Source organism: Lissotriton vulgaris, chromosome 12, assembly GCF_964263255.1.
Source record: "Lissotriton vulgaris chromosome 12, aLisVul1.2, whole genome shotgun sequence".
NCBI classification, from domain to species: domain Eukaryota; kingdom Metazoa; phylum Chordata; class Amphibia; order Caudata; family Salamandridae; genus Lissotriton; species Lissotriton vulgaris.
In genome coordinates, this window is record NC_141700.1 from 78773075 (window position 1) to 78797369 (window position 24295).

The 24295-nt window shown below is 47.1% G+C and overlaps 1 protein-coding gene across 2 annotated transcripts in view; it reads left to right on the plus strand.

Annotated features, from left to right (window-relative positions):
- The window catches only part of MLLT1 (MLLT1 super elongation complex subunit), a 235100-nt gene extending 219198 nt beyond the window's left edge, over positions 1 to 15902 (plus strand). For both annotated transcript variants that reach the window (XM_086947224.1, XM_086947223.1), the window contains exons 11-12: positions 12145 to 12216; positions 12490 to 15902. In XM_086947224.1, the coding sequence (XP_086803350.1) occupies positions 12145 to 12216; positions 12490 to 12618 (201 nt within the window). In that variant the 3' untranslated portion in view covers positions 12619 to 15902. The remainder of the gene's footprint in view (positions 1 to 12144; positions 12217 to 12489) is intronic.
- Positions 15903 to 24295: the final 8393 nt, after the last annotated feature.

The window sequence follows — 24295 nt, forward strand, 5'->3', positions numbered from 1 at the left end:
TAATGTGAGTACTATGGTTGCAACTCGGCTAAATAAGTTTTACAGGTGACTCTTGGTTCCCTTAAAGAAGATCACCTCCTATATTCGATAAATATAAGGCACAGGGATTAATATGTTGAATACACTAATCTATATTTTGCATATAAATGAAGGATGTAGCTCTAAATTATGCTGTTCCACTAGTATAGGAGGACCGTGATGCAGGCTCCCCACAAAAAGCAGTAACACTGGGAAATGGGTGGGGAGTATAGGAAAGTGCCCCTTTTTGACATGGTCACCCCACATTTTGCCTGGTATTTGATAACATTTTTACAAAGTGCTATCCAGGTCCGCAGTGCCAGATCCTGTTGCTTAAAACTGTACATTTGTTCCCCCAATTGGCTATGCCTTTAGCACCCCTATAAGTCCTTAGTAAATGGTATCCCAGGTACCTAGGGCATGGGGTTCTAAAGAGGGCCTCTAAAGGCTCCAGCATGTATTATGCCACCCTAAGAGACTCCTATGCACACTCATGCAGACTGCCATTGCAGGCTGTGTGATATGGTGCAGAGGAAAGTGAAGACACGACAATGCACACCCCCTGTGTGCAATGCCTACATACACTGCATGCCGTATAGGTAAGTCACCCATACAGCAGGCCTTACACCCCTAAGGCAGGGTGGAAGATACTACATGTGTGGGCATAGCTGCATGAGCAGATATGCCCCTGTGATGGGCAAGTTAATTCTTAAATATTATAAGTGAACAGGGAAGCCATTTTAAGTACATGTGCTGGACACCGGTAATTACGAGTTCCCCAGCTACATGACGGCTTCACTGAAACTAAAGAGATGCTTAGTATCAAGTATCTAGTTTATAAACCCATACTGATTCCAGTGATGGATTTAATAATATATGCACCAAGACAACACCTTAGAGGTCACCCCCTGAGAACCTACCAACTACTAGTGCACTGGCTAACTGGAGTAGACCAGCCTTCCACCACATTCCGGTTTCTAACACCCTGCAGGTGAGAGCCTGTGCTCTCTGAGGGCAGAAAAAATCCCTGCTCTGGCTTGAGGTGTTGTCTACTCCTCCAAGCAGGGCGACTAAGACCTCTGGCCCATTTGGCACGAGGACAGGTGGGAAAACTAGCAAGTCAGGACGCGTGTTCCGCATCAGGCTAGTTACACCCCTAAGGTGGGCTACCTGGTGTGAACACAAAACGTAGAATTCCACCATCTTTGTTTTGGTGGAATTGGGCTGTCTGGGTCCCATTCACCAGCCGTCTCTGCCTCAGATATTGAGGAATGTAATGAACTGTTGGGGATGGCGCCTTGGGTATTTAGCCGCATTTGGCCTATTCCAAATGTACTTCTGCATATGAGACCAGGTCTGGTACAGTTGGGCAGTTAATGATCACAAACTAAAGAGACTGGAGCGATTTAGAGTTGTTACAAGTAGGGTGCACAGGAGATACAGTGGTATAAAACACAATTTGACAAAATAAACGAGGTTCCAGTGGCTGCTCCTTGTGTCCTGCAGCCTTGTCTTTTATAGTGTTAGTGCAGTGCTTATGATGCAACCGTACGGTAAAGCACTGACTCACTTGCATGTCAAGTGGGAAAACTGCTAAAGTGAAATTGCGTCAATGGAATACTACCAGAAAGGCAGTGGGTGTTAGTTGTAACCTAGCTGCAAGAAAAACTTAGTGTTCTCTTGACATGGCCTCTTCCAGTAGGGCTTCTTAAACAGCAACCTAACCATGGATAGATTTTTACAGGTTGCGTAATAAAGTCCCACTGTCCCAAGATGAATGGTTTTGCAGCGTTAGCCCACAGATGGAATCCATTTTCAGACTGCACCAGGTGGGAAGAAATCTCGGAACATTTACCTATCAAGATTTATATTACGCCATGTCTGCTCCACGCACCCTTTGCAAATGGTTGTTTGGGCGCATCTTTCCAGAACAGTGATCCAAGTTGTCCACTAAGTTCTGAGACTGTCATTTACCTGACGCAAGATGTTCTGTTGTCCCCTCTGCTGTTTCAGTGTTCATTTGCTCTAAGATCTGTGCCCATGATCTGGGAATAAAAGAAAGCTGAAAATAAGAGTGTGTGTACTCTATGGTAACTTGGACTTCTAGTCGTATGTTTCAGTCTTTTACAAATACCCATCCTCTTAACAGCCCCTTGTTTGCCCAGCTGACTGGTAAGAGGGGTGGAGCCAAGAGCTTAGGCACAGGTCTGTGGAAATGGTGCAATCGTAGCTTTCTAAAAGTACTGTAATGGCTACACCTAACTTGAGGGTACCATATTTAGGAGCCATTTTGGTAGCCTGAGTCTAGGCATCCCACTATACCTGGTGAGCAAGGACAAGCCTGCAGTGGAGCATGCATGGAATGCAGCATCGCTATTGCTGAGCTGATATACCGTAAACTGAGGGCACGGAACTGGACCATGCATCCCCCAGGTATTCAACTAAGACCTGTAATGTCATCAAAGTCAAGACCCATCAGGTTCCCCTCCTTTTCCACAATGAGCGGAAATCGAACAGAAGCTCCTTATACGGCAGTCAACTGGATACCAAACCTCCAGTGAAGAGTTCCCACTCCACCAACCACTTTGCATCTGATCTGCCACTCTTTGCTCCTCCTGCTAACCGAGGAAACCTAATTTCAGCATTCCTTCCCTCACTACTGTTCAACCATTGTGATGCAATATCTCCTTCCTGTATGCGAAACACTGTAAAAACACAGATGTATTCAGTGCTCCTTTGCTTTGTAGTTATTTTACTGCGAGGCAAATCACAATCATTTGTACATGTGTTTGGTTATTGTTAGACCTGACACCCTTGGCGTGGTTTTCCCCCATCTTTTTGCCTCTGCCTCCTGTATTTTTGATGCTGTGCTGGATTTCGTTTTTGCTGGTTTAGATGCTTTGGACACACTGCCACTGCTGATCAGTGCCAGAGTGTAAGTGCTCCCTATGTAAATTGTCATATTGATTGGGAATACCTGATTGGCATATTTGTATCACCATGAAGTCCCTAGTAAAGTGCACTGTGTGTGCCAGGGCTGGTGATGACAGATGCTACTAGTGGGCCTGCAGCGCAGATTGCGCCACCCACATAAGTAGCCCTAAAATGGTGTCTCAGGCCTGCCAGCGCAGTGCCTGTGTGCAGTCAGTGGACTGCCATGTCCACCTAGCCAGTGTCCCCACTGGCTGGGCCTGGCCCTTCCCTGTCTCTGCACATCAGTCACCCCTATGGAAGGCTCAAGGTACCCCCCTGGGCAGGGTGCAGTGTATGGGTAAGGTAGAGCATGTACTATTATCCAGTATTAGGGGTGTCTTTCATAGATTCACATGCCTGAATCATTCCCCGTCGTCGAGACGGGAGCCTCCGGTAAATACAAAAGTAATGTCCATAGACATACATAGAGAAAAAGGGTCTAAGGGCCTCCCCTTAGTAGCCTTTCCTTGTCCTTATGTAAAAAGGACCAAACTCTCACAGTCAGCCAATCAGCTCCGACCTCCCTCTAGAACCTTCCTGGGAGGAGCCTCAGTCCCTCAGATTTTCTACCGCACGTTGTGCTAGGGAGTCTCCAGCCTGAGCTCTCCTCAGGATTCTTCAATATTCATCAAACTTTCTTGAAAGTGTTCTCTAAACCCTCAACTCTTCAAAGAAGACTTCACTACACTGTCTTGGCAGTAAGTGTGTTCTTTCAACTGCTTTTTCCATGTCTGACTCGAAGAAGAAAGCCCTGTTCAGGGCATGCTCTTCCTGTAGCAAGAAGAGGATTCATGTGGATGATCAGCACGACCTGTGCTTGTATTGCCTTTACCCGGACCATGTCTCAGACAAATGCAAGATCTGTAGGTCTTTTCCTAAAAAGACTGTGAGAGACAGGGAAGGTCGCCTTCTTATATGGCTGGACAGGCTTAAGGACAGAGACCACCTGGACTCCTCCGTGAGTAGTGCTTCCAGGGCATCAGCAGTCTCTCAAAAGAGGCCTAGGGTATCTTCCCGGGGCCCCTCAGACACTCCTCCTGCGAAAACTCACAAAAAGTCTTCAGAGGCAAGATCTGCGACATCTTCAGTGTCTGCTAAGGAGGATAAAACCTTTAAGAAACCTGCTCCGTCCTCTAGACAAGCTCAGAGGACTACCTCAGTCACGACCACAGTGTCTACCACATCGGCTTCGTCGCCTTCAGCGTCGACGACGACGACTACGTCCTCCTCATCTTCAGGTAGACCTGTTTCTTCAATTATTAGCCTAAAATCGTCATCGACGACAAAGACCTTGACGACGAAGACTACACCGTCGACGACGCCATCGTCGACGAACCCATCGTCGTCGAAGCAGTTATCCAACATCCCACCGTCGACGACCAAGGTGTCGACGAGAGAATAGACGACGAGGACGTCGTCTACGAAAGCACCGTCGACGAAGACGACGACGACTTCACAGTCGTCGACGACCAAGAACCCATCATCGACTCCACCGTCGACGAGGACCTCGTCGACGACTCCGTCGGCGAGGGGCTCGTCGTCAGCGACGGCCCCGTCGACGAAGACTCCGTCGACCAGGGACTCGACGACGACACCGTCGACGAAGACTCCGTCGACGAGGGACTCGACGACGACACCGTCGACGGAGGGCTCGTCGTCGAAGGGGACAATGCCAGAGTCATGGAAACAATCGAAACTGGTGGAAGTATCGACCCTCATGCTACCGCCGTCGACGGTTCCCTCGACGACGACAGGCTCGGTTGTGCAGTCTACAAAGCCTACCAAACCACAAATTACCCCAGAAACGACGTCTCCAAGCAAAGTGGAGAAGCAACCACCTCAGGAAATCTTCCAAAGCGAAGAATCCGAAGAGGATGACCACCTGGATCCCGCAACTTCGGTCTCGGACCTGCACATTAAAAGCCAAAGCACTGACGAGGAGCAGGACGACTTCACCTATCAGGAGCACTCTATCCATACTAGTGTCCGCACGGAAGTCACCCCCATGATATGCTTGCCTGCAACCCTTGTTGATGACTTAAGGTTCCTTGTACAGGATTACAAGCAACGCTTTCCAGAGTCAAACAGAGGCGGTCATACCCCTAACGTTCATGCGCCTCAGGACAAGGGGGATCAGGCACCTAACATCCAAGCTCAGGTGTCCGCCCCGAAACAATCTCAGCATCACCCTCAAACCCACCATGACGTACAACCTCAGGTGGTGGTCTCTTCGGACGATGATGATGAGGAGGAGGAGGAACTAGAGGACGGGGAGGTCCAGGTGGTACACTCTGACCACTCGGACCAGGATCACTCTGACCACGATGAAGAGGATGAATATGTTGCGTCATCCCCCGCTTCACCACAACCGCGTCATGCGGACTCCCCACCTGTGGACATTGCCGGCTTCCACAAGCTTGTGGAGAGAGCAGCGAAAAGATTCCATATGACGGTGGAATCGACAGAAACGGACTGTTTCTTACTGGATTTTAAGGAGCAGACTCACAAATCAGCAAAAACTATTCTAATTATTGAATTTCTGTGGGAACAAGGAAAGAAATTAATGCTAACACCTGCTTCTGTACAGGCGGTTGTTCCACGCCTAGACAAGAAATACAGAGCACCACTTACGGCAGCGGCTTGCCTCAATGGTCACCCCAAACCAGACTCAGTGGTGACACAGGCAGCCCAGAAACACTCCCGCAATCCTTCCTCACCACTGTCCGCCCCCCGGACAAGGAGGGCAGGAAACTTGACACGATTGGGAAACGTTTCTCATCCACATCGGCCATGACCATCAAGGTAGCAAACTCCATTGCCTTGTTGGGGCGTTACAATCGCCAGCTCTGGGAGGACATCGCCCCTTATGTACAGGAACTGCCTGACGCAGTCCAGGGTGAGGTGAAGGCGCTACTAATGGAAGGTCAGTCTTCAGCAGCGGAACTGATTGACTGTGCTATCGACGCAGCCATGACAGGCTTCCGTCAACTGGCGGGGGCTGCTGTCCTACGACGCCAAGGATGGCTAAGAGCGACATCATTCCGCCAGGAAGTACAATCAAAGGTGCTGGACATGCCCTTCGACGGACAACACCTTTTTGGAGAAAAAATCGACGAGGCACTGCAGGCCATTAAAAAGGACACGGACACGGCAAGGGCACTGGGTACTCTGCAGTCCAGAAACCAGTCCTTTCGGGGCAACAGAGCAAGAGGTCAGTCCTCCTATCGAGGCTCCTATCAGAACAGGTCCTCGTTTTCATACAATCACAAAGGCCAATACCAAAACAAACAGCAACAAGGCCGCCAATCTTCGTTCGGAAGATCTAGCTACAGAGGTAAAAATACCAAGAGGGGCGCTGGCGGCCGCCAGTGACCGATTACTCCAGCCAGTCCAACCACCCTCTCCATCCTTTCAAATTGGAGGAAAGCTGACCCATTTCCTCACCAATTGGCAATACCTCACCACGGACCGGTGGGTTCTTCAAATTATTCGATTCGGCCATTCTCTCGAATTCACCTCCACCCCTCCCAATACTCCCCCACGCAGGCGGACGCACAAACACCCGCGCCAGCTTATAAAGGAACTTTCGACAATGCTACAGAAAGGGGCAATCGAAAGAGTGCTGGCATCCTCAAAAGGGAAGGGATTCTACTCCCACTTCTTTCTGGTACAGCAAAAAGAGAACAAGTGGAGGCCCATCCTGGATCTCCGGGCGCTCAACACCTTCCTACGGAGCCAATCGTTCAGGATGGTGACAATTCAAGAAATTCTGGGCATTCTAGAAAGAGGAGATTTCATGACATCCTTAGATCTCCAGGATGCCTACTACCACATCCCCATCCTCAGAAGTCACCGGAAATTCCTAAGATTCGAGGTGGCGGGCCGTCACTATCAGTTCAAGGTCCTGCCATTCGGCCTCAAGTCCGCGCCACGTATCTTCACGAAGTGCCTTGCGCCAGTGGCAGCCTTCCTACGTCAATTGGGCCACCAAGTCTTCCCCTACCTAGACGACTGGCTGGTGAAAGCACCCTCGCCTGCAGACGCAGTCACATCCTCCAACGCCTGCACCAATCTCTTTCAGAGCCTGGGATTGACGCTCAATCTCAAAAAATCCTGCATGGTCCCCACAACGAAAATCACCTTCCTAGGGGCCATCTTAGACACGGAGTCCACAAGAGCCTTCCCCTCGAAGGAGAGGACGGACAAGATCTTATCCCTGGCCACGGCTGTGGCGGCAAGGACGCACCTGAAAGTTCGGACTTACACCTCACTCCTAGGGATGATGTCTTCCTGCATACTCCTCATCCCGCACTGCAGACTCAGAATGAGGCCCTTACAGGAGGCACTCACGAGCCAATGGACTCAAAGTACTGGCTCCTTCAACGACATTATTCGGATCACACCAAAAATGTCCAAAGGTCTGCAATGGTGGAAACGTCGCCGGAATCTAACTGTCGGCTTACCGTTTCTCCTTCCAGCGTCACCTCTAGTGATAACCACCGACGCCTCCCTAGAGGGATGGGGCGCTGTTCTCCAGGAACTTCAGATCAGCGGCAAGTGGGACACTCGGGAGAAATCGCTCCACATAAACCTTTTGGAACTAAGAGCCATGTATCTGGCTCTCCAGGCCTTCTTGCCCCGCCTCCAGAACTCCCCGGTGCTCGTCAGGACAGACAACACCACGACGATGCACTACCTAAACAAACAAGGGGGAACGCGTTCGCTTTCTCTCACGCGAATCGCAGAAGATCTGGAACTGGCTAGTGATGCACGGTATCCCGCTCAAAGCGGAATATGTCCCGGGAAAGGACAACACCATCGCAGACGCCCTAAAGCAGGCAAAAATCCCTCTCCCACGAGTGGGAACTATCCGACAGTGCTCTGACTCACATCTTCTCTCTATGGGGAGTCCCGAACATCGACCTGTTTGCCACCAAGAGGAACGCCAAATGCCCAAGCTACGCAAGTTGGCATCCCCAACAAGGATCACTAGGAAATGCATTTTCCATAGGATGGTCCAGCGCCTTTGCGTACGCATTTCCTCCATTCCCGATGATCCCTCGGCTCCTCAGGAAGATGAAGGTGGAGCCCTGCACCCTGATCCTAATTGCCCCGCTCTGGCCGAGGCAACACTGGTTCTCGGATCTGCTTCGACTCCATCAGATCACCGATCCGCCTGAAACAACACCCGACCCTCTTGACGATGTCCAACGGACAGGTGCAACACCCGAACCTCCAATCGCTCAAATTATCAGCCTGGCTCCTGAGCACAGAGAGTTCGGTGCCCTGAATATCCCACAGGACTGCAGGGATGTATTAGCCAAAGCAAGGGCAGACAGTACGAACAAGACCTACACTCTCAAATGGAAGAGGTTCTGCATTTGGTGTTCGGACCAGGGCCTGCGGCCCCTCGCCATCACCCCTGAACAGGTATTGCCAAACCTCCTGCATTTGGCTCAGTCAGGACTAGCGCATGCGTCCATCAAGGTTCACCTGGCGGCTATCTCGAGGTTCACCAGAACGGTCACAGGACCTTCTCTGTGGTCCAACCGACTGGTCAAACAATTCCTAAAGGGGCTCTACAGATCCTTTCCGAGGCCTCGGAAAGTACCTCCTACATGGCAGCTTAATCTGGTACTCAACCAACTCATGCGTCACCCGTTTGAGCCCATTCATCGTGCATCTCTTAAACACATCTCGTGGAAAACAGCACTCTTGCTTGCTCTAACATCTGCCAGAAGGGTTAGCGAACTGCAAGCTTTATCCATTCAGGAGCCATACATGCAATTCAGACAGGACAGGGTGGTACTGCGACCAAACCCTAAGTTCATTCCAAAAGTACCTTCGGACTTTCATCTGAATGAACCAATAGTCCTTAAGTCCTTCTTTGCTAACCCTTCTACGGCAGCGGAAAGGTCGCTGCATTCTTTGGACCTTATGAGGTGCATAAAGTTCTACCTGTACAAGACTAAGGCTCTCAGGAAGTCTTCGCAGCAGACCGCGAATGGGCCTGCCTCTCACGAAGCAAAGCATATCCAGATGGATCTCCTCTGCGATTTCATTCTACCACGACAAGGCCGGCCGGCCTCTGAATGATCATGTTACTGCTCATTTCACCAGGGCGATGTCCACGTCAGCAGCGCTGTTTGCAGGAGTGCCAATCCTGGACATCTGCAGAGCGGCGACCTGGAAGTCACCGCATACTTTTGCCAGACACTACTGCCTGGATATCGAACTCCAGAAGGATGCGGCAGTGGGCCAGGCGGTGATTCGCCATCTTTCAGTAAGGTGAGCCTTCCTACATCCCGCCTTCCAGGTATGCACATTCTTGCTCTGATGTTATTCTCTCGATGCTGTCTCGTTGTTGTATGGTTTATATGCATTATCTAACATGACGGCAGAGCAACTTTACTTTACGAATGTGCTAATATGATTGCTAGCTACTCTGATTCAGGCATGTGAATCTATGAAAGACACCCCTAATACTGGATAAGAAATGCGTTACTTACCTGTAACAGCAGTTATCCAGTATTGGTGTCTTTCATAGATTCACATGCAACCCTCCCGCCTCCCCTGGAAGGACTCACTTCCCTCTCGCACTATATTACGCCAACCTAGCTGGGTGCGTATGAAAATCTGAGGGACTGAGGCTCCTCCCAGGAAGGTTCTAGAGGGAGGTCGGAGCTGATTGGCTGACTGTGAGAGTTTGGTCCTTTTTACATAAGGACAAGGAAAGGCTACTAAGGGGAGGCCCTTAGACCCTTTTTCTCTATGTATGTCTATGGACATTACTTTTGTATTTACTGGAGGCTCCCGTCTCGACGACGGGGAATGATTCAGGCATGTGAATCTATGAAAGACACCAATACTGGATAACTGCTGTTACAGGTAAGTAAAGCATTTCGTACAGGTAACCTGCTCTGGTAGTGAGCAGCAGCCATGTTGTGTGCTCACTGCTGCAAGGTTATCTTGCTCCATAGATTAACATGGGGGAGGCTGGTCCCAATGGATACCAGCCTATCTTCCCATAGGAACAAGATGGGACATAAGTGATTGATATCCCTGAACTCAGAATTTAATAACACCTCTTTTAGGAAAGGTGGTTTTTAAATTCTGGGTTTGAGAATAGTACTTTTAGAAAGTGGCTATTCTCTTGTCTAACCCTTCTGTGTGCCTGGGACTGCTTGTGGATTAACTGTCTGGTTTGAGGGTGACAGGGGCTGCAGAGCCCCCAGGAAGTTGTCTGAGTGAGCCCGTGGATGAAAGGCTGCATCTGCTGCCAGGGAAGTGGGGGGAGATAGCACCTGGGAGTGACTAGGGCTGTGCCTGCCTGACCACAATGCTGGCTCCACCTCCCGCTGGGCGACTGTCACCTCTGTCCCTGATACTGAAAGAAAGAAGGAAGCCAGGAAGCCCTAGGGCTCCAGCAACACCCAGAACTGGTTTAGACCGGGCTCAGGGCCCACTTGCACAAAGACTTCAAAGACTTTTTGGAGTATAAGAGAAGGACCCCTGACAACAGAAAATCAGATTCTACAATCAAGAGGAACCTCTGCTGGAAGAAGGACTGCTGGAGAACTGAAGGAAGATTGCCTTGCTGTGTGCTCTAAGGGCTGACCTGTTCTGCTGACCGACTGAAGCTGAGGAGAAGAGGGACTTTGCTGTGTGCTGTGACCCTGCCTGCTTGACCTACAAAGACTTTGCTGTGTGCTGTCTGTTCACTGAATCTCCAAGGGCCTGAGAAGAGCTGGCCTCCTGTCCTGGAACCCAGGGTCAAAAGGTTCCATTGCAACTGAAAACGCCAGGAAGATCGTGCTTTAACTTCTGCTGAGAGCGTGGCTTGCAACTGTGGCCGTGGAGGAAGATTGTCGTGCTCATCGGCACGTTTTGGCAGAGGATCGGAGGTTGGTTGTGTTTTCCTCCATGAACTACTCCCCAGCCGGAGTGGTGGCTCCACGAGCACTCTACTCGCCTCTGACTATGTGAAAAGCTCTTGCCGCCGGTTCACCGCCGCTGCCCGGGCTTGGAATCTTCGGAATAAACACCCTCCGCGACGTGGAGCTGTGGCCGAGAAAGCGAAGGGGCAGCGCTCCGATTGGCTGTCAACCAAAAGCTCTCCCAAAGCGCCGCGCTGCCATTGGCGGGCTGCGGGAGGCTTGTCTGGCCAAGCCGCGACGTGATTGGGCCATTCGACAGAATCCCCGACGTCACGAGGGGGCTCGTCTGCAAAGCCGCGGCGTGATTGGGCCGCTGAAGAGGAGCTGCGACGTCACGAAGGGGGCTTGTCTGGCAGAGCCGCGCACTTATTGGGCATCACCGCCTGAGGGAGCCGGGCGCTGCTCGCCGAAGCCGGGGGAAGAGTTACCCGACCTCGCTGAGGGAGCAACGAGAGTGCTTCCTGCCCCTGGCCTGTTTGTCCCCGCTCGGAGCGCCGCGCTAGCTCCATGCCACTCTGAGAGCGGGCGGAGGGGGGCTGGGAGCGAGTCTGTTCTGCTCGGCACGGTGGTGCCTGAAGTCATTGGTGAGGCGTGCTGGCATTGCTTGGGCTAATCAGTCCGAGGGGCTGACTTTTGAAGTTAATAACACGCTGGCATTGCTTTGGCAAATCATTTAATGAGCTGATTAGAGCCTAATTCGGTGATATTAGATTTAACACTGATTTAAGAGACTTGAGACTATTTTTATATAAGAACTTCCTAAATACAAGTGCAACCATCAAGATTAAGTGCAACCTTTTATCCAAGAAACAACCATTGTGTATTATTGATTTTTAATTGCTGCAACTAGATAGTTATATTTTTATAAATATACTTACCTGTGTGGTCTCAGTTTGTGGTGGATTGGGGATCATTGTTTGTGTTAAGTGCATTTATTATTCACATTGCCTTGGGGATAAGCCTGTTTGCTCGAGCCAAGCTACCTAGAGGGTGAGCAGGGGTTATCTACTGTGTGTACTTCTTCACCCTGACTAGAAGCAAGGGTCCCTACTTGGTCTAAGGTACTTACCTCTGCCAATTAGAGACCCCCAGATCTAACGGTTATATTCTGTAATTGGAGAGCAAGTGTTTTCCCTAATGGTTTTCTATATTTACTTTATTTCTTCTTTGTGGTGAGTTGTCTGTTTTACTCTAATCTTGTTTCTTTTTCTGTAAGGCGTACACGGACGAGCTGGTAGATCTTCACAGGAGGTTAATGGCACTAAGAGAACGCAATGTTTTACAGCAGGTATGTAACTACCCCTTTCTGTTTGTTTTTTTGTTGGTTTTGAGAAAACGCGAGGTGGTTAGTTCCTTGTCATGTTCTGTCGATTTCCACTTCTACCTTAAGTCTAAATATTTCCACTGCGCCTGGCATTTTCTTGGTAATGTGAATGAATTAAAAATAGTCTGTATTGTGTAGTGGTTGCAGTCTTAATCCTTGTACGGTATTCCATTCTAAGAATGTGTTTTAAGCTCATGGTTAACCATTGATGTTACTTTTCGATCTCTTATTTTTCAGATAGTAAATCTGATCGAGGAAACGGGCCATTTTAATGTCACAAATACGACTTTTGACTTTGACCTTTTCTCCCTGGATGAGACGACTGTCCGCAAATTGCAGAGCTACCTAGAGGCTGTGGCCACATGACCAGTGGCCCCAGAAATGAACTACCATTGCAGTTCGGAATCCCGTGTCCAGGTACCAGAACAGAGACCAATCGAGCTTGGCCTTCTATAAATTCTCAATTCACCCAAAGCACTGCCTTAGAGACCTGCCATGCTCCGTGAATGCATACCAGCTGCACTTTTCCTTGTAGGCGTTCCATAGGCACCCTTGTTGTTCAGTCTGTCCTTCCCGCGCTGCATAGGAACACTTGGACACGGGCACTAAAGAGGACACCTGAAAAGAACTGCTCCATTCTACAGAGAGAAAAGCGATTTTTGTTTTAAGAAATGGCTATTGTCTTCAGAACACTTTTAATTCCTCCCAGAGTGTCTGCACAAGAGAGCTATCTATACAGGTCCTTGAAGTTCCAAAAACATTCCTCCCCACCAATGAGCGTTTGGTACGGTTACGCAGCAACAAAATGAGGATGTTTTGTTTAGACCATTGTCTTTGCTGTGCCAAGCTAGAAAAGAACAAGGAGCACACCTCACACAGACATGGGCTGGGGAGTTTAATCAACTGGTCATCACTGAGTAAGTTAATGTGTGAAGTTGCTTGTATAGGAAGCCCAAACAGCCATCCTGTGCCAGGTGGTATAGGGTTCTTTAGGCATGGTATCTTGCCTTCAGAGGCTCTCCGTTGCGTGCTATGTTTAAGTTTGTCATGGTATGTTTTAGCTTTTCTGCAAGCGCGAAGTGTTTTAAGAGTGCGTGTATGGATCCCATAGATGTTTTGTGAGCCCTGTTTTTCTCAGTCCACATCCGTTGACGGCCTCACTCTGTTCAGTTCGCTTTAAACTGTAATAGGACAACAAACTGTAAGCTGTATATTTTATATATATTATATATATGTATGTATGTACTGTATGTATAACATGGTCCTAGTTGGGCTTGAGATTTTAAGGGTCTTTCTTTTTTATGTGAAGAGGGAGAGGTTCGAGAACGTTTTAATTCTTTTTGTTTGATATGCCTCAAGGACAACTTTTATAAGAGTATGAAAGCTGAATTAGGGATGATGGCTGCATTTTGTAATGTGACGGACTACCTTGTATCTCTTTTGTTATTCAGTGTTGTTCGAACACCTTTGCCAAAACCTGTTAATGGTTTCTATTTCTTACATGCGTAGTCCTTGCGATAACATCTGTAAACTGTGTTTGGGAGGGTGGGGTAGAGAAATGCAACAGGACAAAATTGGGGAAAATACAAAATCGCCATATTTTACTTGGGCATGCGTAAAAGAAATCCTTGTAATGAACTGAAGTGCCACTTTTGTCTCCTGGTGACAAGTCACTTTGCAAAAGTGTTTTTTTTCTCATGCAACTTTAAAGGACTGCTTCTGGGCAGTAGCAGTAAATCAATCTTCCCAAAATGCTTGCTTTTCTAGCAGAGTGCTTGCAGTTGCCTCCCTGCTTGCACTAGAATGTCTTGCAGTTTAAGGGAGCAGTGGCCTTTAGCTCTCTGTTCTTAAGACTGATCAGATATTAGTTTAGATTCTTAGAATTCCGATTTATAAATTGTCAAAATGTTAGTATCTAGATTATCTCTTCGAATCTTTCTGTCAAACTATAGATTTGAGTGCTTTGGAGGTTGATTGTATGTGGTGTCGGGTAGCCTTGTACCATTGGCCGGATTTTGTACTCTTATCTTCGAGTGCAGAGGAAAGAAGCAGTAGAAACCATCCAGAGCAGACGAGAAGTAAGCAGCAATTTGGGTTTGATATTGTAGTGTTTTTAAAATTTCCGCATTTTTTACTACATAATTGGAAGGATTATCCATTGGGCACCATAGTCTTTTTTTTTTTCCCCTACCAAAAGGTTTAGTGGTCACCATTGGCCCTCATAGGGAAATGTAGAGTTTTTGGGTTGTTAAGGTTGTCATTTACAAGCCAACCATAAACCACATCTTGACCTAAGATGCCCAAAAAATCAAGCCTAAAAAGCAAATACTGTCAGTCCTGCTACAGTTTTGAGTTAGCACACATGCCATTGCCTTTAAATGGAGAAGAGGCATCGGTCATGAACATTATAACCATCTCGCACAATTTGACAACTGGACTACATCTTATATTGACTAACAATATTTTAACATAGTTATAGATTCTTAAAATGTTTTCCTGCTTAACACCCGTGTGCATTATACTTAACTTGAGATAAGGAGAGCACATTAGCTCCTCATTGATTCTCAGTGTTCGTAAGTGCACAAATACCTGTTACAATGCCTAAGGGCAAGAGCAATTCTGATATGCCCTTGTTCCACACACACACACCAATGACATTCAGAATTTTTTTAAAGAAGACTTTCATTTAAAACACTACCAGATCTCCAGAAAAGCCTCAACATCACTTCTTGAATGCAACTGTCTGCCTGACAGTACTGAACCTTTTTGGTGTGCGGTGGTGCCTAAGGAATTGAAAGCACTATGGACAAGGTGATTGCCACAGAAGTGATTCAGTTACGTTTTTTAGTGGTCTCCTTCTCCATCACACATTTGCAAAGTGACGTTTGTACACCAGCGAGACCATTCTAATACTAGTGCAATCTTAAAAATTACCTACGTTGAAAAATTACGTTTTTCCAGTTATGCTTAATGAATTTTAATGGTCCTCTGCTTAAACTGTATTGTATGTCTTTCTTTTGAAATTTCACAATGGTGTGCAGTATGTTATTTTCTAACCTCCCTCGTTTTTGACCACTCCACCGCCAACTCCTTATCTGGCCTGCTTGGAGTCTGGAGGGGTGAATGTTAGCTTTGGCAAACGTGAAGTATCCACAATATATCAAATGTTTTCAATTGGTTGAATACTTTTAAAAAGTGTTGGAGGACAATACAGTTTATCTTTAAAAGAAACGCAGAGCTTAAGCAGACGAACAAAGGGGAAAGGCGAGGAGTTCTTTTGTGTGTTGTCGTCTTTCTTGCACTGTTGCCTTAGCTGATTTTAGCAGATACTTTGGAATAGTTGAGGATGTACTGCAAACACTAATCCAAACTATATTTTCTTGGTGTAAACGAATATTGATATCTTTTTCAGCACTCCTTATTTATACCCGACAGTTTCTCTCGTTTCTATTGAATTACTCTTTTGTTAATTCCTGTTCTCTTAAATCCTGCTTTTTTATGAAATCCGTCTTTATTTAAATTTTTTAAATATGAATAATAAAAAAACTTTCTAAGCTCTTGCCAAACAAAGTAGATCTTGCTTGCACAGTATGGCAAGGGGAGCAAAAAGGAGGGATTACAAAAGCAAAATAAAATTCCAGTACAATTAATTTGACTCTCTTCATTCATTTCTGAACAACTAAGCTTATTTTCAGATGGGGGACGATGAGAAGCTCCATTTTTTTTTTATCTACGAAGCACAAGGCAAAGCAAACTTCCACTTTATTCATCATGTCACCTTTCCAAGTGCCATTCCTTACATTTTGTGAATAATAAAAGCATTTATATTTAGACACGTCATATGTTGTACTGTATAGGCTAGTGTTGTTTATTAAAGTGGTTTTAATAAGCATGTTACTCAAGCTTCCATTGATACTAGTTTAAATGCATCAGGCGATAGATCGCTACACGTCATTGCTCGCCACAGTCTGGCCGGCTAATGTACTTGGTTATGCTACCTATCGTTCTTGTGCATTACTTATGTGCGCCTTTAATTGCACCCCTATGATTCAGAAGGATATTTACAACTTAATGCCCTAATCTAGTGATGTGACAAATGCCTAAGAGTATTTTCAGTACTTGTTTCTGCATTTCATTTTAAAGGTAGTGACTAGTACTAAACTATTATTTTTTTGTCAAATCTGTTTTTATTGGCATTTTATAGTTTTCAAAAGTACAGTGCAAGGATCAACCAGCGTAATTCTGCAGTCCGGCCACACCGGTGCAACAATCAAATATCGCAAAACAATACAGAGTATAATCCTAAATCTGCGCTGACAATGTTACATAAACAAAGAATATGCGCTCCGACCAGACCAATACGTGAAGGGCCTATTCCGGCGCCTTCCAAATTAGTCCATGTCTAGCTATATGTACAGACTTGCACAATAACATGTTTGTGGGGTGGATCCCTTGATTATAGTCGTGCGTGACAATTGCACTATCATGGTATCTTCCATTGGAAAATAGTTGGATAATCCACTGGGGTATTTGTGTGTTGGCTTACTCATATCAGTGCTGTAGGAATTTCTGAGATTCTGTCTTATTTACTCTGTAGCGTTACCCGGACAAAGTAGATGGAGCTATTATTTGTTGCAGGGGCAAATGTGTAACATGTTGGAAGGTTCGAGGCATGTGGGCTGCTGAATTCATATCTGTGCATAGATCGCCGCCTAGTGTTGGGTCCGGATGATTGCACATTGTTGTCCTGGAAGAGTCTTCGAAGTATCACGAGATAGGTGGCTCCTCCCCTGGACTACAGTGCGCATGGGCATCGACTCCATCCCCAGATTGTTTTTTTCCGCCATTGGGTTCGGATGTGTTTCGGTTCCCTCTGTCGGAATCGATAGTTGTTTACGTTTCTTTACTTGAGACCAAAAGGTCTTTAGGACTTGCGTCGGTATTGTTTGTCGTTCTGGTTGGTTTATTCATCGTCTCCGATCACTTGCTGCCCTTCCGCGTGCTGTTGGCGCGGACGGGCCTACACGACGCTCCAGACTACTTCAACATGGAACGAAGTCCATTTAAGAGGTGCCCAGTGTGTGCCTCAAAGTACCCGCACATCGACGTGCACCCAGTGTGCAACAAGTGCTTGTCGCCGGACCACGACGAGGCCAAGTGTATGGCCTGCTCCAAGTTCCGGTCGAAGAAGACTCTCAAGCTACGTCGGGCCGCAAGACTGCAGGCCCAGAGATCGGCACCCCCACCAGCAAACATCTTTGAAGAAGATGTTGACGACGACACCATCCTGAATGTTTCGGACTCTAACCCGGCGTCGGAGGGCGAGGAAGACTACGACGCGGGAGACGAAGAGTTCGAGGAAGTCGTTGAGGAGGTAGGGGACGACGACGGGGCCATTGCCACCGTAGAGGATAGCTCGGAAGAGGAGCATCCTCATACTGACTTCGGGGCCAAACCCCATCATGAGGCCCAGGTCGAATGGAACCTCAATGTGGTTCTTACAAGGCTGATGGGTCCTCCTTTTGAGCCACTACACTCTTGCGAGCTTCAGTTCCTAACTTGGAAAGTGGCTTTCTTAGTAGCAATTACATCGCTACGGAGGGTTAGTGAGTTGCAGGCCCTCACCATCCAAGAGCCTTTTTTCCAAGTTCATGCTAACAGGGTAGAGCTCCGCACTAACCCTAAATTTCTACCCAAGGTTGTGTCTCAGTTCCACATAAACCAAACAATCGAGTTGCCGGTGTTTTTTCAAAATCCTAAGTCGCTGGCGGAGCGGATGCTCCACACCCTTGACGTTAAAAGGGCCCTGATGTATTACATTGACAGGACCAAGGATTTTAGAAAGACTAAGCAACTTTTCGTTGCCCTTGCATCACACCACAAATGTAACGCTATTTCCAAGGCTGGTATTGCTAGGTGGATCGTGAAATGTATTCAGATCTGTTACGCAAAAGCCAAACGCACTCTTACAATTCCACCAAGAGCCCACTCCACCAGAAAGTTGTGGGCCTCTATGGCCTTCCTTGGGAACATTCCCTTAGAGGTTATATTTAGAGCAGCCACATGGTCTACCACACATACATTTACTAAACATTACTGTGTAGACGTGCACTCTAAACAGCAGGCAGCTGTGGGTCAGGCTGTTCTCAAGACACTTTTCCAAACTGCTGCAGCTGGCACGGGCGGCCGCCGATAATGGAGGGACTGCTATATATTCTATGCACAGATATGAATTCAGCAGCCCACATGCCTCGAACTGCAAATGCTACTTACCAGTATGCATCTGTTCTTGGCATGTAGGGCTGCTGCGATTCATATCGCCCGCCCTCCTCCCCGGCGCCTGTAGCAGCTGCAGTATTCATATATATGCTCATAGCATGGTCATCACTCACGTAGTTCACTCCATCTCGGCCACAATGGCTAAAAACAATCTGGGGATGGAGTCGATGCCCATGCGCACTGTAGTCCAGGGGAGGAGCCACCTATCTCGTGATACTTCGAAGACTCTTCCAGGACAACAATGTGCAATCATCTGGACCCAACTCTAGGCGGCGATCTATGCACAGATATGAATGTCAGCAGCCCTACATGCCAAGAACAGATGCATACTGGTAAGTAGCATTTGCAATACTGAAAGTAATCAGTGAGTACTGTAATCAGAGCAGTGTGTATATTGTAATGCATGGTGTTTCTTGTGTATGAAAATTAGTTCCAGTGCTTTTTTAGGTCGAGCGTAGCGAAGGACCTATTGTCGACGGTTTTGGGGGAATCTGAGACAGCGTTCGGGCTCGCGCCTCTGCTGTCTCATATTCCTCCTCGAGGGCGCGCACGGCGCCGTGCACATCCCCTGCCTCCCCTTGACATGCTCTCTCATTCACACACAGGGAAAGTCACACATGCGCACACACATTCCCACGCGCACACACTCACCCCCCACCCCTGCACCCACCCCAACACGCAGGGCCTACAATCACACACAAACGCAGGGCTTACAATCACACACAAACGCGCACACACACACACCCTCCCAACCCCACTCACCGGGCACACCCAGGGCTTCCATCACTGGGAGTGGCGGGCACTGTCAATGTGCCCCAACGCCCCCCCTCACCGGGTCTGTTATACTCCTCTCGTCCTGTTCCTCCCTGTGTCCAGACTCGGCAGTCCGCTCCGTTGTTTCTCCGCCCCTTCCTTCCTTCGTGCGTGTCACGCCTCTCCTTTCTCCCGGCCGGAAATCCGATTTGCGTGTCAGGCCTCGTTTTTGATAGAGGAGTCTCCAGGGAGTGCATCGTTGTGAGCCTCGGACAGGGTTCCTGGCAGGAGGTGCTATCGAGTGGGTCAGTCCTTTGTTCCCGGCTCTCGAGCGTCTCTCCAGTGCGTGCAAACTGACAGCGAGCTCAGCCGATCAGAGGCCCGTCAGCCCAACCCCGCAGTTAGAAGACAGCAGTGCAAGACAGCAACTCGTCAAACTAAGGGGCCACGTGATGCTAGCAAGCAAATACAACACCCCTGGAAATCGTGTTACCACCCTTGCTGCTAATCATACAAGCGAGCCACTACATCTCTCTAGCTGCAATTATTTCGAACAGCCCCGTATATTGTACACCATCACAAGCGATATCTCCATCTGAAAATATCCCGGCTGTGCACGGCACCAGCAGCCCATTAGTAACCCCTTCAGATGGTGCCAGTAGCCACCACACTGCCCACTGTTGCAACAGATACCTGCTAAACAAAGCACAGTTGCAGACGGTGTTAGTAGCCTAATTTACAAATGGTGCCAGCCACCCTGTATACCCAGACGCTGTAAATGGCAACAACCCCTGCACATACCGCAGCTGTAAACGATGGTAGCAGCTCATACATACCCCACTGAATCTAATTGTTAGCAGTACCCCACACATTCCGCCGCTGCAGATGATGCTAGCAGTTCCCACATAACCCTTCGACGCAATTTGTGATAGCTGTCACTATTACACTCCCCTTCATATTGTTAATATCTGTTTCACCAGCCTTAGCAGAAGCAAGTTGGGCTACTAAGACCCAGGTCCCCCCACACCAGGGTGTGAGAATAACATGGAGTTTGCAATGTGGAGTGATTCTACCCTTCAATACATCTTTTCTGTGCAGCTCGTTAGTGTAGTGCGTTCAGTGCATCTCATTAAATAATAGGTGTTCTTGGGTGACGCTCCCCGGTGTGTGGGAGTCGGTGCAGGATTATCGGAGCACCTCAATGTCTTGGCCTGAAACCATGATGGGTCAGTAATTGCCCGTCTGTATGCCTCTTGAATGAATCTGTACACAGGAACAACCTATGATTTAGCAATTAGAATATCCTGGATAAGCGTATGATCCCTACGATGTCGCTTAATTGGTCAGCTCAGTTAGTTAGAGCTCTGTGCTATGAACGCGAGGCTGGCAGGTTCGATCCACCTACTGACCATTGTTTTTCATTATTAAATTAGAAAAGTAGTTATTACAGAACAAGGCTGTTAAAACATGGTATAGGGTTGTTGTTTATTCTGGTAATTTACTGATCTATACTGGCGGATATTTGTAATAGAACCAGGGTGGGTATTGCTAGTGCCATTTAAGGGGCACTGCGGGCTAACACCCGCTCCTCTTTCTGATATCTTCCTCTTTTTGAAGCTCTGTTTGAACCTGGTTTTTCTTACACCGAGCCTTTACGGGAAGGCTGGACCGCACTTTCCCTTTTAGTTATAAGAAGCTTGGTCATGCTAAATGTAGGCTAACACCTATGTGTCCACTACAATGATGGGACGGTCATCCCATTGAACTTCAGCCACCAGTACTTCTAAAACGGAGGAGCTGGCTGCACGAGTGCAGTTATTGTTGTACCATTGTTGTTTCATTTATTTGTTTGGGCAATAAACAATGGCGATTTGTTAACATTTTCAATCAAATTAACTTTATTTCGGTTTGTTTAAGAACCATAAAAGTACATCAAATAATGAAAAATACATTTACAATAATAAAATAATACACAATTAAATCTCATTTTGAATAAAAGCAGTTAATATGTGGTTTTTAGGGTGGTGGGAAAAAAAAAACACTACAGCAAGAAAATGCATTGATTAAATATTCAGAACGCAGTAGAAGCATGATCTTACTGAGTTAGAGTAGCTTAATACTACCGAATCAATCTCCGTCTAATTAACCACATTGAAAACAAGAATTTAGAAATAGCAGTAACTATTAGTGTATTAGTATCGGATTTTAAAATTCTAAAAAACTCTACATGGTTCCTGACTCCTAGGTTCATACATAGCTGTAAAATCCATTTTTTCCTGCTAGCAAAATAAGCAGGACAAAACAATATCACATGGATTAGGGATTCATTTGGATCGTTGCAGCCTGGGCAAGGGTGAACTGGACCCGCTTTCCATTTATTAGTATAAGAATGGAGGGGTAGTGTGCCATATCTAAACTGTAGATACAGTTTTTTTGCTAAAACAGGTTCTATACTGTCTAGTTCCTTCTCAAAGCTGTAGGCATTTTTAAAATCCAAAAAGGTGTCAGTGAGACTAGAAGACCTAGCTGAACGAAGGACCTCTTCTAAGTTGTAATATTTTATAGACTCAGCCAGGGTTCTCTTAGAGATAGATTTGCATGTGTCCTCCGGGTTGGACCAGAGGTTCTCCATGCCAATCCTAGACGCCTGCTCCCTTATAAAGGATAACCACTTTATCCTCCCTACACTCGGGCGTGCCATCACAGTCTTCAATTCCTCTCTATAACACGCAAGCTCCGGGACGCTCCACAGTCTGCGCCAATAAAGGAGCGGGCGTGAAGCAATAGCTTCTGCAATGGGTCTCAAGTTTAAATCCAACCTTAGAGGAACAAGAGGAGTGTTTTTTGGTAAGGAGAGGAGATGCCTAATAAAGTTATTCTCTGTTGTACTAATCTCACTCGCTGGACAGTGGCCCCAGAGTTCAGCTCCGTAAAGGGAAGCTGATCTGGTTTGGACTTTGTATATTTCCAGTGGAACACTGACTACTTTTTGGACACAAGACTTCTGCACCTTGAGGATCCCACCCGTGGACTGAGAAAGGGCTAAATTAGCCTTGGTCATTTGAGTTGCCCAACTCATTTTATCATTTAAGGTCAGACCTAGGTAAGTGAAATTATTTACCCTTTCCAGAGGTCGTCCATCCATTAACGGGCGTGGGCAATTTATTGTATTGGCATTGAACACCATATACTTTGTTTTGTCTATGTTAATCACCAAATTCCTGTTCCTACAGAATTTGGTGAATTGGTCTAACACCCGCTGCATCCCCATAGGTGTTTTTGAGAGGAGCAGGGTGTCATCCGCAAACATAAGTGCAGGGAATTTACCACCAGCTAGATTAGGAGCGTCAATATTATGAACACTGTTTAGGTCGTCAACAAGGCCATTTAAAAAAAGAGAAAATAAGGTAGGGGCAAGAACGCATCCCTGCCTGACTCCCTTCTCAATAGGGAAAGCTCTCGTCAGCTGGCCATATTTGCCATAACGTACCTTTGCATAGGTTCCTTCATGGAGTCTTTTAAATTGGTGACATAAGTAGGGTGGGATGCCCATTGTTGTTAATATACTCCATAGTTGGTTCCTGTCCACCATGTCAAATGCGGATTTGAGGTCCACAAATGTCAGGTAGAGACTACCCCCTTCCATGACCACGTGCTTCCAGTATAATACCTGGAGCCGTAGTAGTTGGTCGATGGTAGATGTTTTGGCACGGAACCCTGCTTGCAGATGAGAGAGGATGTTTTTCTCACTAATCCAATCTTGCAAGCGCTGCAAAAGTAGTTTGGCGTAGATTTTTGGGTGACATCGATAAGACTGATTGGCCTATAATTTGATGGATCCAACGGTGATCCCTTTTTGTAAATCGGGATGATTTCGGCCCCCAACCAGGTATTTGGAATCTCTTGACCGTCAAGAATAGCATTAAATATGACGGTCAGGTAGGGGACCCAGATCTTCGGCTCTTCTCTAAAAAGATCACCGGGGATCTTGTCCAACCCTGGGGCCTTGTTACATTTTAATGCTTGGACTGCAATTGTGACTTCCGACATGGTAAAGGGTGGTGGAAGACATCCAAGGTCCAAACTCGAAGATATGATGAGTGGTTCCTTATGATGAAGAGCAGGGCTAGAGTAAAGATTACCAAAGAATGCTCGCCATGCTTCCTCAGCGATGTTAGGATCGATTTTTGCCGTGCCTTCTGGTTTCCCGGTATGGACCAGGTTCCAAAATGTTCGGGCATCTTTCGTTATTAGGGCCTGTTTAATTGCCTGCCACTTCTCAGTTTCCCATTCAGATTTTGCGTGGGAAAGGAGATTCTTGTAGGCTTTCCTTGTGACCATAATGGTAGCTCTATGGCCTTGTTTTAGGGCAGAGATTAGAATAGTCTTCGCCCTCCTACAAGACTGGTTGTACCAAGGATTTGTGGTACATGCCTGTCGGTTAGTCTGCTTTACCGATTTATAGAAGCTTACCGCTAGGATGAGCATTAAATCATTATGTATATTTAAGAGTTTAGCATCTTTATCAAGGGTGTGGGCACTTTCAAGCAATATTTTTAATCGCTCTAGTTGGGCAGTGACACTATTATACAGTGATGCCAAATTATCTGCTGATGATTTAATGGAGGCCCAACTGATTCTCTTGCCACCCTGTAGGATCCTAATATTACTGGAGGGGATATCATCAACTTGATACTCCCCATCAGGAAGTGGCAACTCTAACTCTGCTACCAAAGGGTTGTGGTCACTTTCTGAGCGATCAGGTACATGGAAGTATCGGATCATGTGCCATAAAGACATACTAACCATAAGATAGTCTATTATTGATGAATGGCCCATTCCACTATAGGTACTCCTTCCGGGGCTATCCCCCGGGAAGCGACCATTGCAAGCTTTAAGTGAATATGTGTATGTCAATGATGTGAGCTGCATTGCCATAGGTGACCAAGATTTGGTTTGGTAAACATTTGGGGGCGGGATCCGGCAGGCATCATCCTCATCAGTTGTTATT